Below are 20,937 nucleotides of genomic sequence, written 5' to 3'. Positions count from 1 at the left end.
AGCAGGACATATTATTTTAAAATGTAGCCAATGACAACTGAGACAGTCTTAACTCAGAGATGGTCTAACTCACATAAGCAAATTATGAAATTAAAAGTTTTATAAAAATATCTTCCATTACCATAGAATATAGTTCTCAAACCCCAGTCCCCTCAAACACCTCTCCTCCCAAACAAACCAACAAACAAAAAACCCCTTGTATTTGTGTTTATCTATGGCACAAGAGCCTTTTAAAATGCTATAGGAGTTCCTGTCATGGTTTGGCAGAAAACACATCTGACTTGCATCAATGAGGACATAGGTTCGATCCCTGGCCTCACTCAGTGGGTTAAGGATCCAGTGTTGCCATAAGCTTGGCTTAGACCTGGCGTTGCTGTGGTGTAGGCCAGCAGCTTCAGCTCTGATTCTAGGCCTAGCCTGGGAACCTCCAAATGCCACAGGTGCTCTCCTAAAAAGACAAAAGACAAAATAAAATAAAATGCTATACACATTACACAACTTCTCACTATTAAAAGATGTCTTTAAAATCATGACTTCCAAGGCCAGGGACTGAACCCACATCACAACAGCAGTACCCAGAGCCATAAGGCAACTTCAAGAAAAACAATATTCTGATAAAAATTTTAAAATCATATCTTTACAAACTTCTGAGTTAATATCTAGGGAAAAACAAAAAAGAAATAAAAAACTAAAAAACTTTTTCAGTGGATCTTAGCTGATTAAAAAGAAACATTTATTAGGGCTTAATGAGAATCACCTGACTTCTCTGATCATATTCCTGAACCTGCAAAACTCAGATAACTTCATATATGAGACTGCTAAAAAGAAAACAGTAGATACTATATGCGAAAACAAGTACAAAACGATAAGGTAAGGCACAAATCTTTTAAGATGATATAAACATGCAGTGAAATAACAAAATGAGGGGATAACATTAAAATTTAGGGCAATACAGGGAATTGCTACTATAGTAATATAGAAACAAAAGGAGAGCAAAATAATTTTATATGTAGTCTTTCTATTAAAGCACAATTATGATAAATGGCATAGGAATCGGATAATTAGAGCAGATGAAAGATTAACTTTTTCTCATTCATACTATGTATTCTGTATATTCCATTAGCATAACGTAACATATTTAATCTAGGAAGTGATATAAATGTGTGGGAAACCACTCCAATTAACAAGCTTCTCTCAGAGTTCCCAGTTCCCATCGTGGCACAGCAGAAACAAATGTGACCAGGAACCATGGGGCTGCAAGTTCGATCCCTGGCCTCGCTCAGTGGGTTAAGGATCTGGCATTGCTGTGAGCTGTGGTGTAGATTGCAGACTTGGCTCAGATCCTATGTTGCTGTGGCTGTGGTGTATGCCACTGCCCCTAGCCTGGGAACCTCCATATGCTGCAAGAGTGGCCCTAAAAAGACCAAAAAAAAAAAAAAAAAAAGCTCTCTTCTGGTCCTTTTTTGGAAGCCACTAACACTGAATAAACTAATCAACACTGCCCAGCCCTTGTCAGCAGACAAGCAGTCTTTAGGGGGCAATTTGAGAAGAGAGGAATGCAGAACAAAGATCAGAAGTTAACAAGCATGCACTAATTTCTTCAGAAAAATTCTAACTTCTGGGAGCGTTTCTACATGTAAGGAGAGGAATGATGAATTAAGCTAAAAGTAGCTAGACTTTTACATAAAATTAAACAGTTATCAACATGTATCTTCTAATGATGATTACAAATAGAATAGTGTCCTAATAAAAAAACTGACAGGAGTTCCCGTGGTGGCGCAGTGGTTAACAATCCGACTAGGAACCATGAGGTCGCGGGTTCGGTCCCTGCCCTTGCTCAGTGGGTTAACGATCCGGCGTTGCCGTGAGCTGTGGTGTAGGTTGCAGACGCGGCTCGGATCCCGCGTTGCTGTGGCTCTGGCGTAGGCCGGTGGCTACAGCTCCGATTCAACCCCTAGCCTGGGAACCTCCATATGCCGCGGAAGCGGCCCAAGAGATAGCAACAACAACAAAAAAGACAATAAGACAAAAAAAAAAAAAAAAAAAAAAAAAACACTGACAGAAAACAAATTATCAAAAGCTTTGATTAAAAATTTAGATCGAAGACTTTTGTACTTACATATAAGAGCAAACCTATACTTACAAATGGATCATTCGCAAACATTTTTTATCTTGACTTTCTGAGTATTTTCACAACTTCCTATGATTTTCTTGCCTGTGTATTTCTTACATAAAATAGATTTGTAAATACATACATTAAATACTCCAGAAAGAGCCAAGGAATTGAGAGAGCTTCTTTATCTTTTTATGCCAGCAACTAGGACATGAATCTACACTGCCACCCTCAAACTCCAACCACATCCCGACGGGCAAATCTCAAGTATGTATCACATCTGCTCTCCTTTTCCAGATTCCCTTCTCCAGAGAACCAGCAGCAATATCCACAGTAATCAGATGGCCTCATTTCAATAAAGATGAGATCATTTCAGGAACCCCTGCTAAGTAATCTCTACTATCGTAAGAAATGCAACATGTAAGGTATATCTATGGACTTTAAAAGTACTTAAGCTCACTAGAGGAGACATGCCTTGAGCTCTGCAACTTTTGGTAGACAGCTCTCTCATCTACCAACATGGAGCGGGAGGGATCTAGGGAATACTGGTGATACTAGCACCCGAGCGATGGTAGTGCAAACAGAGAAGAAACACCTAATCTAACAAGGAATTTGACAACCTGAATCTAGTCACGATTTTGTGAAAACCACTTTTACGACATTCACTCGCTGCTTCCCTCGACCTAACTGGGCGATATTAGTAAGTAATTTACCTCTCTAAACAGTTTTCCCATCTCCAAAATGAGGAGACTAAGCTCTGCATCTCGGGGACCTTACTTGGCATAAAACTTGATGGTTTTTACTATTCTCACATGCTCCAAGACTGCACTATCCATGGTGCCTAAAAAACCACTATAAGCAAGCAAACAAGACTATCAGCTAAAAGGAAACACTTGCACATGGGTTTCAACTCAATAAATAGGAGGGAGAAAACATTCGCACCAACACAACATTTTCTCAATGCATGAATTTCCAAGACTCAACAGAAGCACCCAAATCACTACACAAGGTCATACAAGTTTTCCTACTTAAAGAGGAAAACTTTTTTTCTCTGCCAAACAAGGACAAACCACCTCAGAAGTAGATGAAAAGACCTAAAATGAATGACACAGTGTTGTTTTGTAGTTAATAAAACTTAATACAATTATATAATTTATATTCTCATAACATCTTTAGACTAAAACTTTGTTTCTAAAAGTTAAAATGTTTAAATACACTTAAAAGGCCTACCACTTTGTTGACCATCTCCATGTCACACAGATTGTCCACTAAAATTCGACAGGCTTCTTCTTTACCCCAGTGAGCTGCAGCATGAAGAGGTGTCCAGCCATCATAATCTTTAATATTAACATCATAGCCTGCCTGTATTAAAAGTCTAAAGAAATTATAGTGAATTAGATAATCATTAAAATCTAGGAATAAGTCATCATCATCAAAAGCTTTATCCCATGCAAGTTAAGAAAAATCTGCAATGTATTTCTTTTCGTAGTTCAAAAATCCATCCTCCCCTCAAGGAATTAACTTAGGCAAAAGAAAATAATTCTCAGAAAACAATGACATAGAGGATCTTGAGTTACTGCCTTAATAATGCATTCAGTTAATTGATTCCTAATAATATGAGTCTTATGGTTTGGTATGATACTAATTAACGCTTGTTAATATGTCTCCATTGAAACTTTCATAGCCAAGGTCACAATTTTTTAAAACAACTGGATCAATCTGTATGTTAAAGTGATTTCTTGTAGCGAATGTCTTCAGGTGTTGGTATGATATATTATCTCAGGCTGATTGTATTCTAAAAATATACCATAGGTCAAACAAACTTATTCGTACTGTCTTTGCTTCTTTGCAGTTAAGGAACTGGTCTGTGAAAGCCTTCGTGAACCTTCATGAGCTACCACTGGAAATTTTCACAGGGAAATGATAATCTGACTGTTAGGAACAAAACAACGCAAAAGAAATATTCCAAGGGGTGGAATCTACTTTTCTGCAGCAGTAGAAAGCAGATACTCTCATCACAAAGCTAGAAAACAGGAATACATTTGAATACAATGCAAAGAGCTACAGAAACGTTAGTATGCGCTTCTAGTTGTACACGGCCATCGATCTTTATTGTGTTTAGAAATGAAGCTGACAGAGTAAAGAATGGTCTACAAGTGGCACACAGCACAGCCCCACACACAAAGGAGAACACTGAGTACTTTACAACTCAAGTCTGGTTAACCTTTACCTTACTTTCCAAGATGCTGACCTTGAGAAGGGGCTTCTTTTACCTACAGGAGGTGGTAGTGATAGCTAATACTTAACCATTTACTTATGTTTCAAGAACTGATCCCTCGCTTCCTAACAATGCCTAAAGCAAATGTTCGAATTCTGGCTCCATGGCTCCATCTGAAGAACTTGTTTAAAAAAAAAAAAGATTCCCCAGTGCCACCCGAGTCTCACTAAATTAAACAGTATTGGGAGACGGTTCCCATCAATCAGCATTTCAGGAAGTTCTTCATATGATCTCATTTCACAGCTTGTCACCTGCTTGCAGACCTATATTTAAGAGCCACTGATCTGAAAAACAAGCTAACAGATATAATTCCAGAGATTTCAGCTAAAAAAAAATAAATAAGGTTGGGAGTTTCCGTTATGGCTCAGCAGTAAGGAACCCAACTTGAGGAGGCAGGTTTGATCCCCAATCTGGCATTGACATGAGGTGAGGTATGAGTCGCAGATGCAACTCGGATCCTGCTTTGCTGTGGCTGCAGTGTATGCTGGCAGCTGTAGCTCCAATTCAACCCCTAGCCTGAGAACTTCCATATGCTGCAGGTGCAGCCCTAAAAAAAAAAAAAAAAGGGGGTCATTAAAGTTTACATAATCAAATACTTTATTAACTGAAGAGAATACTGGAATATAAGTTAATAAAATATACCATTAGGAAATATGAACCATGATAATGTTAAAATCCCAAGTGATATAAAAGTATAAGTACTTGGGAATCTGTGTGAAGAGAAAGGTAGACACATTTCCCCCCCACAAACATAAGGCTCTCCTATGCAAGGATACTAAAAAAAACAAGACAGTATTTATTGTACTCAAGGAACTTCTAATGGAAGAAAAAAGTCAAGTAAAACAACAATCAATCCTCAAGATAGGTTTTATGATGAAGCTATAATAGGAGTACAGAGCTGAAAAGCATAAAAATCAACTGTAAGGGGCTGTGTGTGTTTAGGGGGGAGAGGCTAAGTGGGGAGAATGCTACATTTGAAATGAATCTCTTCCATTTATTTCTGATTTAATATCTTCTTTCCTAAGTAATACCTCAACAGTTTCAAAAATAAAAAAGAGGAGTTCTCGTTGTGGTGCAGTGGAAACGAAACTGACTAGTATCCATGAGGATGAGAGTTCAATCCCTGACCTCACCCGTGGGTCAGGGATCCAGTGTTGCTGTGAACTGCGGTGTAGGTTGCAGATGTGGTTCGGATCCTGCGTGGCTGTGGCATAGGGTGGCAGCTATAGCTCCGACTTGACCCCTAGCCTGGGAACCTCCATATGTGACCAAAAAAAAAAAAAAAAAAAAAAAAAAAAAAAAAAAAGAATTAAGTGACTGATCAGTTACAGAATAACGGCTGATCATTAGCCAGTTTCCCCTCCTGACAGATAACCATACTACTGCTTTAGATCAGATCCTTATAAAGATGTCTTTACGCAGAGATAAGCAAACACAATTTAAATTTTGAAAGATAAACATTAATGAGGCACACTTAATAACCCATCCTAGTCCTTTTCCCATATCTATATGTAGTGTTTTAATCACTACAGAATATTCCAATGAAAGGATGTATTATAATTTATCAACCATTCTCCTACTATAGACAAAACTGCTTCTCAGCACATTACTTATTTCCTGTGTGAGGGAGAATATCTGAAAAAAAAAAAAAAATTCCTAGAGGTTGTGCTGCTAAGCCAAAGAATAACTGTTAATTTTGATAAAATTTGCTGGATAGTCATTTGTACTTCCACCAACTGGTAAGAGTGCCTTTCCTCAACTGTGCCAACCATATGCCGAACATTTTGATCTTTGCCAATATGATAAATGGAAAATTGTAATTCATTGTAGCTTTATCTGCAATAGTTATGAATGAGGCTGAGGTTATTCCCCCCCCATAGGTTTAATTTAAGAGCCTTGAACAGAGTTAAAGGATCAGAAGGAATTGCCAAGCTGAAGAGACAGTGAATGAAGACATCTAGACAGAAATAAGAATAGGCATCAAAGAGTTCCCGTCGTGGCTCAGTGGTTAACAAACCCAACTAGGAAAAATGAGGTTGCAGGTTCGATCCCTGGCCTCGCTCAGTGGGTTAAGGATCCAGTGCTGCTGTGAGCTGTGGTGTAGGTCACAGACACTGCTTGGATCTCGCATTGCTGTGGCTCTGGTGAAGGCTGGCAGCTACAGCTCTCATTAGACCCCTAGCCTGGGAACCTCCATATGCCGCAGGAGCAACCCTAGAATATACCAAAAAAAAAAAAAAGAATAGGCATTAAGACATCAAGCCAAAACTTCAAGCTAATATATAGAGCTGGAATAATGCATGCCTGAGGAGCAATGGTAGCAGCTTAGTTGAGAGAGGAACCAATGAATGGCCAGATGACTAATGGTCTTAGGTGCTAAGCTGAGGAGTTTAAACTTCATTCTAATCCCTGCTGAGAATTTTAACAAAGGATTTTACGCGTCTGGAACTGAACTACAAAACTGCTTGAAAGCAGTTTAGAAATCTATTTTATAGTGCAATCTAGTACTCATATATACATTTACAGAAATAAGAATTTTAAGAAACAATGTTTACCTTTACCATATGCAAAACTCTGATATTTTAATTCTTTTTTTTAAAAAAAAATGCTATTGGCAACTAAGTTCATTTCATAACCCACTTAATGGTATACAAGGAAACTAATTAAAAGTTAACTATGCTATTCTAGAAGCAGGCTTAAGTTATTGAAGTGATAGGGATGAAATAGGAGGAGACTTGGAATAACTGACCCACTTACAACTTCTTCACTGTTTTTACTGAGGAGAGGAATAAGGAGAACAGATTGATGTTAGAAGCTCAAATGGAACAAAAGCAACATAAGGGTGCTATAGATTCTGCTGAGAGTCAGTCAGTCTTGTTTTCACATACATATAAAAAAAGTTATGAACTGAATTATTTTTTCCCTGTAATTGTCAACACTTTTGCATTGCATAAATAAAAACCAAAACACAAATTTATTGTGACATAAAGGAGCTTTGTTCCAAGGACATTTACTTTCATAAGCTGTTTCAAAATGTTTGCAGGTATCTTAAGAAAAGGAAAAACGACATAAGGAAAACAAACCAGAGCAAAAAAACAACTCTGAGAAGCAACACTTACTTTAAAACCTCAGTATAGCCTTTAGCAGCTGCGACGTGAAGTGCTGTGCCTCCAGATTTCGCGTGCCTGACGTCGTTTATGTGGCCGCTATTCAGCCACTGTCTTGCGTCTCTAAGCATTATTCGCTCTTCTTCCTTTCGAGCTGCTTCTATATCAACCCCTGATAAAATTAAATAATTATTTTTTTCTTTATAGAAAATGTTTTTCTTCAGAAATATTTCAAGTTTAAATGGAAATAAAAGTGAAATTATATATATACATTTTTTTTTTGGTCTTTTTGCTATTTCTTGGGCCGCTCCCACGGCATATGGAGGTTCCCAGGCTAGGGGTCGAATCGAGCTGTAGCCACCGGCCTACGCCAGAGCCACAGCAACGCGGGATCCGAGCCGCGTCTGCGGCCTACACCACAGCTCACGCAACGCCGGATCATCAACCCACTGAGCAAGGGCAGGGACCGAACCCACCACCTCATGGTTCCTAGTCAGGTTCGTTAACCACTGCGCCACGACGGGAACTCCCAGAAATTATATTTTTGAAAAATGGGCTGCTTGGAACAAACTGTTATATAAAGAAACCTGGGAATACTGTAGATATTTTATTAGCATTCTCTACTAACTACTAAATTTCTACCCTACAATATTACTTTGGTTTTCTTTCATCTTTTCATTCCTTTGGTTTTTAAAAATTTGAATATCCCCCAAAGTATAATCATGCTTTGGTCTTAAACAAAGTTTTTCTTTTTTTTTAAAACAATCATGTAGATGTAACTAAGTCTCAAATGTCTATGCATTGCTGATTAGTTCTATGAACTCTAGCTAGTAGATACAAATGTTCACTGAATACCTCAACCTGGAGATACTGTCTTCACCCCAAATTTAAAAGACCTTAAAACGGTATTTTTCTACCAAACCTTCCTTCCTTTTTCAATACAGCACATTACTGACATCATTAGTATCAATTTGATAATTTCAATTTTTTTTTTTTTTTTTTGGTCTTTTTAGGGCCACGTCCACGGCATCTGGAGGTTCCCAGGCTAGGGGTTGAATGAGAGCTGTAGCCACTGGCCTAAACCACAGCCACAGCAACGTCAGATCCAAGCAGTGTCTACAGCCTACACCACAGCTCATGGCAACACTGGATCCTTAACCCATGAATGAGGCCACGGACTGAACCTGCGTCCTCATGGATGCTAGTCAGATTCATTTCTGCTAAGCCTTGACGGGAACTCCAATTTCAATAAGTTATACAGCTGTTTATTCATTTAAAACCATTAAGGATGGTGCTAGGTTGAGGTGTTAAGAGTCAGAATCCAAAAAAGAACAGGACCTCCAAAGAACTCAATCTCCTAGGAAAAAAAATTAAAATAGAAAAGATAATCCCGAAATTCCTGAGTGATCTCATGTTATCTTATGGCTTCAAATGCTCGCTAATTACTAAATAGCACATACAACATGTATTTATACTCCAGAAGAAAACGAGTTTACTAAAAAGCTGAAGATACTGCTTTTTCACCCAGAGGTCCCACTGTCTGGATGGGTACCTGATCCAGAGTAGAAGGGATCAGAAAATGTTTACATGAATGATGAACGCATAAATAAATGAATAAAAAATAATTACAGAGGCACAATTCCTCGCTGAGAGCTCCCCTATAATTCATATCCATGTATTCAACTGTTCAGGGTTTTTTTTGGTTGCTGTTTTTTGCTTTTTCGGGCCACACCTGTGGCATACAGAAGTTCCCAGACTAGGGATCACGCCTGATCCTTAATCCACCTATAACTGTAAAGTTGCTAAACAATGAAAATAACAGATACTAAAACTAAATTGGGTGGGAAGTAATTAGGTGATTAGATTATTTAACCTGTGTCACTACTTGAAAATTAGTGTTAGCTTGAAATGTAGCCAATTTTCTTAGGCAGGAAAAAAAATATTCTCTTAAGAATAAAAATTTGGTTAACTAAGAGATGCAAACTTTGCTAAATAAAGAAAAGTGCATTAAAACATAAATCAGAAATACTTACATCTCCTAGTCAATCATTACTACTTCTGAAGGCAATTTACTTAAGCATGGCTAGTTGTTAATCAAATATCTTAGAATAAGAAATAAGAGCTGAAAGAATGATTAAAGTATTTAAAAATATTAAGTAACAACTTTCACACCAGGACAAATAATTTGAGAAATTTTATCATTACTAGTGATATATTCAGGCTACTCTTTTTTTTTTTTTTTTTTTGCTTTTTAGGGCTGCGCCCTCAGCCTATGGAGGTTCCCAGGATAGGGGATGAATTGGGCTGCAGCTGCAGGCCTACACCAGCAAAGCCACAGCAACGCGGGAACTGAGCGGAGTCCCCAACCCATACCACAGTTCACAGCAACGCTGGATCCCCAGCCCACCGAGCAAGGCCAGGGATCGAACTCGCACCCCCATGGTTCCTGGTCAGATTTGCCTCCACTGCATCACGACGAGAACTCCTAGGCTACTCTTTATAATTATTAAAATCTATTCAGATGCCCCTATCTTTTGTTTCTTTGGAATACAGTTATATAAGCTCATGTATTCACATCATATGAATAAAATGAACTCATGAAACATTTCCTAAGAGACATTCCTAATAAAATGCAGTATGGTATAGTAATGAAGAGTGTGGGCTCAAGGTACACAGTTTGGAACTCAGACTACTGCACCACCTCTACCTGTAAGACCTTGGGCAAATCACTGAGCCTTGATTTCTCATCTGTAAAATGGGATAACAGGTAGTATTAACCTCTCAGAATTGCTGTGAGGATGAAATGAGACAATCCACGCAAAGCTCTGTGCTCAACACCTGGTATATAACCAGCACTGAATAAGGGTTAGCTGTTATTTTTAACATCAGCTCTTCACTCTTCGTTTTCAGGGCCACCTTATACACTATTTTCCGGAAAATTCTGCCTCATCTATTATTCTTCCAAATTTACATTTTCCATCCTGAAATCGCCTACGTTCCGACGTGCACCCAACACCGTCATCTAGATGTGCTTCTGCCACAACAAACTCAATACATCCGCAAACAAACTCACGCACTTCTACATTTGTTCTGCGCTGTCCCCACATCATCGTCCGTGAGCTCATCGGAGCATCGCCTCTTAAGGTGAAAACGCCAGGAGGCAAACGAGCGGGCTTCAACTCTTTCTTCATCTTCATCTCCACAGCCACGTCTTCACCAAGCCGCTTCAGTTTTACCTTCAGGTTTTCTTAACACAGCCCTGGCTCTTTGCTCTTTTCCATCTTAAATGTCCCTCTCATCTTTCGCCTGGATTAACTGAGCCTTCTTCAAAGGAAAGCGGGCCACCGTGGGCCCGCATCCGAATTCATCCTCTAGACGGCCGTCGTCAGCTGCATCACACAAACCACCTCCGATCGGTGTCTCCTGACTGGGACTCTCTGCCTCATCGGCTACTGCTTACGACGCAGATGTCCATGTCCGCCATCTGGCTCCAGCCTCACCTCTTCAGGCCTCAACCTTGTATTAAGTGCATCTTGACTTTCTTAGTCCATTCCGGTTCTAGTGAGTTCTCCACGTTAGCTATGTCTCCACTCCCCTTCTTTGCCCAGGTTCGTCCTCCTGTCCCACCTGCCTTCTCCGTCCACCACCTCCCTTCTCTGTCCAGCAAAGTCCCACTCAAATATCACCTTTCTCGAGCCCTTCCTGACAACTGCAGGTAGTCACAGTGTTTTCGGTTCTCCCCCGTCACTCTGTTCCTGTCTGTATTTCAGTACACAGCACACTGCATTCTGAAGTTCTACCTACAATAGCTGTCATTTCTACTACACTGTGAAATCCTTAAGAACAAAGATTGGCTCTTTTTTTCTTTTTTAAATACCCAGGACTCAGAACACATGCTGACACACTAATCAATATTCAATGAATCATTACAACTAAAATCAGCATTATTAACAGTTCCCTTATAAACAAGGAAACCAAACCCAACAAGTTTTCAGTACATCTTCAGGCCTTTTCCATAACTGGCGTTCATAATAACTGCTAATATTAAACAGTACTGTTGCTGTCTATCTGGGTGCTCATCAGGGCAAGGTGGGCAGCTGAGGCAGTCTTTCCAGGTTGTGATGCTTTATATCCAATCTTCCAGTTTCCTCAAGGCCTGAAGATCCCATTACCCCCAAATTGCCTGCCTAGAACATAGCTGTTAAAAGCTCTTCTGTGTATTTATTCAAGCTCCAGTTTATGACTACTTTTCTCATGTGCGTTTTCCTAATCCCAAGGTATAAAAATGTCTTTTCAAGGGACTGACTCAGCTTCTATTTCTTTGCTTTTATTTCCAGATGAACCACACTTGGGCAGGAACCAACCCATTAACAATATCCTAAACCTTTCCTTTATTTTTTAGCCTTAGTAAAACACATTTCTCTTCTAATAATACTCATTCAATTGCTACCTAGACATAACTTAATACAGTGAAAAATCACACAAAAATTTATTTATATATAGATTTTTTAAACTGTAGTAAAATACATATAACATAAAAGTTACCACCTTATTAATCTTTTTTTTTTTTTTGGCTGCCCTGCGAAACATGGAGCTCCTGGGCCAGGGATCAGATCAGATCCCAGTCACAGCTGTGAACCAAGCCACAGCTGCAGCAATGCCAGATCCTTAACCCACTGTGCAGGGCCGGGGATCGAACCCGCGTCCCAGTGCCCCCTAGAAGCTGTCCATCCTGGTGCAACACAGCAAGAGCTCCCTTAATGATTATTTTTGAATGTACGATTCAGAAGTGGTAGGTACATTTACACTGCTGTACAATCAATCTCTAGAACTCTTTCATCTTGCAAAAATGAAATGCTATAATAGTTAAACAAACCCCTGTTCTCATCTCCTCCCAGCTACTGACAACCACTGTTAGGCTTTATGATTTTAAATATTTGAGGTACCTATGTAAGTGGGATCATACAGTATTTGTCTTTTTGTGAGTGGCTTATTCCTCACAGCATCATGTCCTCAAGGTTCATACACGCTGTGGCCAATGTCAGAATCTCCTTCTTAATGCTGAATAATATTCCATTTCAAGCACATGCTACATTTTGTTTAGTCATTTATCCACTGATGGACACTGGTGTCTCCCATCTTTTCGTTATTGTAAATAATGCTGTTATAAACACGGGTGTACAGAAGACTCTTTGAAACCTTTTAGTTCTTGGGGATTACGCCCAGAAGAGGAACTGCTGGATTATACAGATACACTCACACATACACACAGACATCTTTATCGAGATGTATTTCACACATTATTTAAAGTAAAGGAGTGCCTGCTGTGGCTCAGGGGGTTACAAATCTGACTGCAGTGGCTTGGGTTGCTGGTAGGTACGGGTCTGATCCCCAGCTTAGTGCAATGGATTAAAGGATCTAGTGTTGGGAGTTCCTGTCGTGGCTCAGCAGAAATGAATCTGACTAGCATCCATGAGGAGGCAGGTTTGATCACTGGCCTTGCTCAGTGGGTTAAGGATCCAGCATTGCCGTGAGCTGTGGTGTAGGTTGCAGATGAGGCTTGGACCATGCGTTGCTGTGGCTGTGGTGTAGGCCGGTAACTACAGCTCTGATTTGCCTCTTAGCCTGGGAACTTCCATATTCTATGGGTGCGGCCCTAAAAAGACAAAAAAGACGAAAAAGAAAAAAGAAAAAAAAAAGATCTAGTGTTGCATAGGTGTTCCCAGCTGCGGATTCAGTCCCTGGTCTGGGAATTTCCAGATCCTATAGCTCAGGTCATAAAAAAAGTAAAGTACACATTTCAGTGGTTTTTAGTAAATTTGCAGAGTTGTGCAATGATTACAATTAGTATTAGAACACTAATAAAAGAAATTCCATCCATAATCACTCTTCATTTATAAACTGACGTCTCTCACACTTTCATCTCCAGCTTGCACCTTTCACTACTAACACATTCAACTGCTTGGACAGCTAACCAGCCAAACAAACTTAGCATGTCTGAAAAATGAACCTCTGAACTCTCCCTACAAAACTTACCTCTTCCTACAATATTCACATCTCTCATAAAAACTTCACCCATCTAGTTACTCAAATCAAAAATCTTAGAATCTTCTCTTTTTTCTTACACACTCTACACTGAATCACCCACCCAATAATCTTTCCGGCCAAATCTTTAAAATTATATCTAAAATCCAACCTTTTCTCATCATTTTGTCAACTACCACCCTACTTCTGCCTTTATCTTCCTACAGTGTATTCTCAACACAACAGCCCCAGAGATCCTGACTAAAGGAAGTCAAATCATGCCCCCCCCATCTCGATCCATGCAGACGCCCTACTGCGATCGGAGGAAAAGCTAAAAGCCTTTCACAGAGCCTCACGTGACAGGGTTCACTGCTGCATCTGTGACGTCATCTCCTTCCAAGCCCCTTCCCTGTTCCGCTCCAGGCACATCCGTCACCCTCAAAGCTGCTCCTCTGAATACACCAGCACTCTCCCATCCTTGAGTTCGCTGCTCTCTCTGTGCACGAGTCCTCTCCCCAGATCTACAAGACTGATTCCATCGCCACGTTCTGATCGTAACACCACCTTATCAGTGAGGGCTTCTGAGCGGCTCTATTTAAATCTGCCATGTGTTTCATTCCCCGTGTACACTTCTTATCCCTTTTGCCTGTTTTCTTTCTTTCCAAAGCTTTTATTACCAAATAATTTCATGCTTTGATCTTACCACTTATGATACTTCTTTCAACTTTAAAAATACTGACAAGATAACAGAGTTATGAATCACATATTTTTCCAAGTAGAAAGAATCGTACTGCACATAGTGTTAGGTAAGCCGATTTTTTTCCCATTCAAATTATGACTGTCTTTTAATATCAGCAATTATTTACTGAAGAAGTCAAGTGTCTTATTCTTTACAAAATAGTCTTACACATGTTTTCCATTTGGATTGGTTTTCGTTACCTTGCCGATTGACTTCATTCTGAAGCAGCTCCTCCATGGCCTCCTCCTCAGCAATGTCTAAAGGTGTATCTCCTTCACTGTTCACAGCTCCCACATGTGCTCCCTGACCAATCAAAAACCTGTACCATCAAAAGGAAGAGAGTCAGGCAGTGACGCTATCAGCGAAACCAGACTAGATGCACAGCAACGTGGAAAGCAAGAGGAGGGCAGTAAAACCAAGACGAGAACACGTGTGATGTGATTTAAGCTGTAAGAAACTACCATAAAGCCTATTTTCTTTCTTTAAAATTCTGTATTTCCTAATTTTTCTACAATGCACACGTTAACTAAAACAAAAATGTTATTTTTAATACTTTAAGTCTTCTATAGGGTCATTTCACACTGTCCCCATTAAGATTTTCACTTTCTCCATACCGACTGGTTTCCTAGCTTATCTCCCTGCTCCTAGTTTCATGCCAAGAGCAATAGCTCTTTTTCTTTTGATGGCTGTAACTGTGGCACACGGAAGCTCCCATGTGAGGGGCTGAATCAGAGCAGCAGCTGTGCCAGCCTACACCACAGCCAAAGCAATGCCAATCCTTGACCCCAGGAGAGGCCAGGGATTGAAGCCACATCCACAGAGAGACAACATCAGGTTCTTAATCTGCTGAGCCACAAAGGAACTCCCAGCAACAGTTAACCTGGGTCTATGGATGTAATTCAGAAAGTTATTCAGTTGATGCAAATATCTTAAAATACTGTTTCTGCTCATCACTGTTTTAAAATGAATCTGACCAACTACTTGGTCTTTTTATTTACTATGTTACTAAAGAAGCACATAGATACTTTGTACTCAGTACTTCATTTTATGCAACCGAAACACAATACTAAGAACTTTTCATAGGTTTTGGTCAAACCTGCCAAGGGGATCCAGATACAAAGTGGTTATGAATCTCTTCCTCTGTGGCAACTAAACATCTCCCAGACTCATCTGTTTAACATGACACGAGTCAATTCCCAGCTTAAAATTTTGTGAATAATTGCACCACGCTAGGAGAAAACATACATGGCCATTATGGATCTGATTCTGGCTTTTTCATCCTCATTCCTCTTCCCTGTGTCACACTTTAGGCTCCAACAGCATGGAACTGTCCATAGTTCTTCTGGAATCCCTGCTTTTATTTTTGTATATGCAGAGACTGGCTCCTTTTTTTCTGTCCCTAATCAATCTATTTTAAGGTCTTTTGAAAAAAATTAAAGTATGGTTGATTTATAATGTAAATTTCTATGCACAGCAAAGTGACTCCGTCGTACATACACACACACACATTTGTTTTTACATTATTTTCCATCACGGTCTATTATTATTTGTAATTGTTTTACAAGCTACATGAAAATATTCCTATTATAAAAATGGTGGAGGGGGAAAAAGGAAGAAAAAAGGAAAAAAATTTGTTACACTTCTTCTATTATTAAGTTTCTCCCCTAGAGAGATACACTGTTAACAGCATGGTAAATATAGTTCAGGTACCTTTGCTATGTAAACAAATATACTCAGTCACTTCTGAGGTTCTTTTGGTAAAACAAAAGTTAATGACATCAATTTATTATTATTTATTAATGACATTAATTTAAATAAATGCAACATTTCCCTCTATAGTTGAAAAATATTCCACAATATAGCTGGATCACACTTTACCAATCTTTAAAACTGTTTTCAACATCATGGGACTAAAACATCTTATCATTGTTTTAATTTGTTATTTCCTGATTATAAATGAGGTGGAAAATATCTAGATATGCTTACCAGCAATTGTATTTTCTCTTTTTGTCAACTTCTATTTACGTCTTTTGCTTTTATTTCTAACGTGTTCATTAACTCAATATATACTTACGGGGTGTCGCTATAGATTGAATGATTTTGTGTTCCTCCAAAATTCATGCTGAAACCCCACCCACCAATATGAAGGTATCAGAATGTAGGCCTTTGATGGGGGGGTGATTAGGTTTAGATGAAGTTAAACCTAATCTAAACCTACGACAGGATCAATGTTTTTAAAGAAGAAGAGACCAGAGCTCACTGTCTTTCTGCGCAGAGGACACAGCAAGACGGCAGCCACCCGCAAGCCAGGACAAGGGCCCTCAGCAGACACAGAACTGGCCGGCACCTTGATTTTGGACCCTCGATCTCCAGAACTGCGAAAAACAAACGCCTGTTGTTTAAGCTTCTTGTTTACGTCATTTTCGTATAGCAGCCAAAACTGACTAAGACAGGTGCTACTACGCATCTAGCACTATGTCATGGGCCAGGAACACAACGATAAGCAAAGCCTAATGTAGATCTTCCTCTCAAAGACCTCACAGTCCAGAAAGTGAGCTGGATCCATTACCAAAATACACTTAAACTCTGATGCCTGTGATAGACTTGTCTACCAGTGGATGACAGGACAAGCGGATTAGTAACCGGGGGTGGGGATGGTACCGTGAGACAGTGGAAGTAAAGTACGCTCCAGAAGAGAGCACGCAAGGCACCAAGCCCCGTTACAGGAAGGTGTATGGCCAGACGGGGGCCTGGTTGATTTTCCTGAGCACAACTCAAGGACGGAGCACCCTCCCCCACCCCCGCCAAGGTCAGTGAGTGCTGATTGAGTAAGATCCTTAAATGATCAGGTATGTGTTTAAAAAGGATCTCTTTGTACAGTGTGGGGAAAAAATAGAATGGATAAAAAATGCAAGTAGGCAGACCAGCGCGGGAACTCCCGCAGCAGTAGAAAAGCATTACGTTGGAAGCCTGAATCTGATGGAGGAAACGAATGCCCTTCGGAGACATCTATGAGGTACTAGAGGTCAGTGGGATAAGAGAAGCAGTGGCAAGGACGGCGTCGACGACAGACTGCAGTTCTTAACGTGTGTGATGTGATGATGGCGGTGGATTTTACTGATACACAACAGCCAAGTTATTCCCTACGCCTGACTCTAGATGTGCCACCAATATTCTTCCATATTGTCACCACATTAAAACAAACAAACCAACCTTCTTTTTACAGTGTTTTGTACTTGACTGAAGTTTAAATGTTCTATCAAGTCGTATCCGTCACCTTTTGCTTTAAGGACTTTACCAACCAGTTGTCTGCACCGATGCAGAGCTGTAACTTTTACAAGCCATACACACAGAGGAGGAGGAAGAGAGGAAGCAAAGAACACTAACTGGCGTCAGTGGCAACTACCTGCAGGGGTGGCCTTAGAGGAATTCGTATTAGTTAGGTTTTCTGGGGGGAGATTTTTTGTTATCCCAGTTTTCTGCAGCAAATTTGTGTGTGTGTGTGTGTGTGTGTATTTATATGTCAGAGCATAGAAATGGTGACCAGGACATTGTGAACCTTGGTCATTTTACACTTTTAGTAAAAGCTGTAAACATCTCTCCGTGTGTACAAAGTAATATTTCATTTTTGTGATCTACAAACAAGTCAAACTTGAAGTGAAACCACCTTTTCTGTTTCACAGCTGTAAAAAATGTAACATAAAACTTATGAGGAACATCTGTATACCAAAATAAATGAAAGAATCTGGAGCAAAAAAAAAATGAGAAGAATGGAGCAGAATCTGCACTGTGCTCCAGGGGAACACTTTGCTAGGAAAAATCTCAATCGAACAATCAGAAATATTAACATAAAACCATTTATATTTTGCTTAGGTATTAGAAATTACTCAAAGGATATAAAGACAGAATAAAAAGACCCCAGAGTGGCTTCAGTGCTTGTAGCAGAGGGAAGCAAAGTCTCAAGGAAATACCAGGTCAAATCCAAACACAGACAATCCAAAATCATATAAACAGGACGGATGTCAAAAGAAACTAACAAGAGTAAAGTTCTGAAAACTGCTGGCAGGAAGTAGGCCCTGGAGCAAGCCCTGAGCCAAAGGTTTAGGTATCTACATGTATGCACACAATTCAAATCTCTCCCGCACTCCAGAACTACATTTCAAGTGCAAATTAAAAAAAAAAAAAAGACAAATAAATAGAACCCCAGGGCATTAATTCTCATTTGCCATCAATAATCTCAAAAGGGCATTCAAAGAACATTTAAGTTCTGCAGACTTTCTGAGTTTGGTTCCCATCTCTGTCTCTTGACAGCTGTTTGATACTCGTTAACGCAAAACATCTGAAAACTAGTTTAGAGATGACTTGCAGGGCTGTGCGAAGTTTGAATAAGTTAATGTCTAAAAATAAAATCTGCTACTACATGAAGCAAAATCATCACATTTAGAAAGCAATGTTAAAGACGATATGAAACAAAACACAGGCTATCCGGAACACCAGAAATTCACTTTGTGGAACCCTTGGAGATACTGAAAACAGACAGCTAGACATCTTTCAGAACAAAAAAAAAGCTGAGGTATTATAAGCACCTTTGGGGACCGCTGATTAGGAAAAAATACACCGTATTTATTTAAAGATTTTTCGGGGGAAAAAAAACCCACAAAGATCTCACACAGAAGTCCCAAACTGAAAGTCAGAATATCAGGCTGTTTCTCAGATAAGCAATTTTTTTGAATGCTTCAGGGTAAAAAAACAAACAAACAAAAAAACCAAAAACAGAAACAGGCTTTTATTTACTCAAACAATAGTTAATGATTTCCTCAAGCAATACAAAGGAGGCTAACATAAGAGATGCCACCAAGTGAATGATAAAAATCATAAATTATTGAAGTGAAAAACGATAAACTGCCAGGTTTACTGAGTTTTATAATAATCTAGAAGCTTAAGTCAATAAGTAATTGGACAACAAACCTCAAAATCAAGATATAATCCAAAAGGATTTTTACAAAATTATTTGCAAAATTATTTGCAAGGTTTTAATTTAAAAATCTAAGAAAAAGTGTGAGGTTGTCAACCAAGTTACTGGTTGCAACTTGGATGTGGTTTATTAGATGAGTGGGTAGGACTCTATCTAGGGTAGATTGATTCAGTGTTAACTGAGTTTGTAAGACAAATTTTGACAGTCTATTAATTATCTTGGATTTTGAGTTTTATTTAAAAACAAACTGTAGAGAGATTGAGAAGTGGCTCATTTTAAAAAGCTGATCTTTTAAATAAAACTTTATCTTTAACTTACAAGCTAATGAGGAGTTTCCACTGCAGCTCAATAGGTTAAGAACTGACATAGTCTCCCTGAAGATGGGGGTTTGATCCCTGGACTTGCTCAGTGGCGCAGGTCTCACACATGCAGCTTGGACCTGGTGGTGGTGTGGCTGTGGCGTATGTAGGCTGGCAGCTGCAGCTCTGATTCAGCCCCTAGCCTGGGAACTCCCATATGTCACAAATGCAGCCCTAAAAAGAAAAAGAAAAAAGAAAAAGACAAGAAAGCTAATGAGAAAATAGTGATCGAAGAGAAATTTCATCAGCAAGAGCTGAATATATTCAATGTCCACATTTACACATTTAATGTACACAGTTTTCTTTTTTTAAATGATTTTCCCCACTGTAGTTGGTTTAGTGTTCTGTCAATTTTCTACCAAGTCACACATACATACATACATGCTTTTTTCTCACATCATCACGCTCCATCGTAAGCGACTAGATACATATTGTTTTCTTTTTACCGAAGGAAAACTAGTATCAAGAAGTTGTTTTAAGTTCCCTTCGTGGCTCAGCAGTTAACCAACCCAACTAGGATCTGTGAGGATGCGGGTTTGATCCCTGGCCTTCCTCAGTGGGAAGGACCCAGCGTTGCCATAAGCTGTAGTGTAGGTCACAGACTCGACTTGGATCTGGTGTTGCTGTGGCTGTGGTGTAGGCCGAGAGGTGCAGCTCTGATTCGATCTCTAGCCTGGGAACCTCCATATGTTGCGGCTGCAGCCCAATAAAACAAAACAAAAAGGGAATTCCCACTGTGGTGCAGTAGAAGCCAATCTGAGAAGGAACCATTAGGTTGTGGGTTCGATCCCTGGCCTTGCTCAGTGGGTTAAGGATCCGGTTTTGCCGTAAACTATGACATAGGTCGTAGGCGCGGCCTGGATCTGGTGTGGCCGTGGAGTGTGGCATAGGCCAGCAACTGTAGCTCTGATTGGACTCATAGCTTGGGAACCTCCATATGCCGCAGGTGCGGCCCTAAAATCGAAAAAAAAAAAAAAAAAAAAAAAGTTGTTTTAACCAATACTTGGATTTTTCATGTAGTTAATACTAATACATGAATTTAAAAAAATTGAAAAGATCAGTACAGCCTTATAAAAAGTTCTGTCACACAGATGAACCCCAAGGGCATTACGGCAAACAAAATAGGCCAATCACAAAAGGCTGAATGCGGTTGGATTCCACTCATATGAAGTATGTAAAGTTGTCAAAAATCACAGAAACAGAAAATAGAAAGGCTAAGGAGGGCTAAGCGAAGAGGGAAGGGGAAATATCAGGTAAGTCTGGTGTTGAAGATAAAAAATTCTAGCCATCTGTTGCAAAACAATACTTAACACTGTTAAACTGCACACTTAAAAATGGTTAA

At 39.5% G+C, this 20,937-nt stretch overlaps 1 protein-coding gene across 1 annotated transcript in view; it reads right to left on the bottom strand.

Moving 5' to 3' along the window:
- The window catches only part of PPP1R12A (protein phosphatase 1 regulatory subunit 12A), a 149,175-nt gene that overhangs the window by 63,518 nt on the left and 64,720 nt on the right, over window positions 1–20,937 (bottom strand). The window contains 3 exon segments of the mRNA XM_021092811.1: window positions 3,344–3,488; window positions 7,511–7,670; window positions 14,462–14,580. Coding sequence (XP_020948470.1) covers window positions 3,344–3,488; window positions 7,511–7,670; window positions 14,462–14,580 — 424 coding nt within the window.

The sequence above is a fragment of the Sus scrofa genome, chromosome 5 (genome assembly GCF_000003025.6).
Source record: "Sus scrofa isolate TJ Tabasco breed Duroc chromosome 5, Sscrofa11.1, whole genome shotgun sequence".
In the NCBI taxonomy this organism is placed as follows: Eukaryota; Metazoa; Chordata; class Mammalia; order Artiodactyla; family Suidae; genus Sus; species Sus scrofa.
The sequence above is the reverse complement of the archived record's forward strand: the minus strand, read 5'-3'. Positions and strand labels throughout refer to the sequence as shown.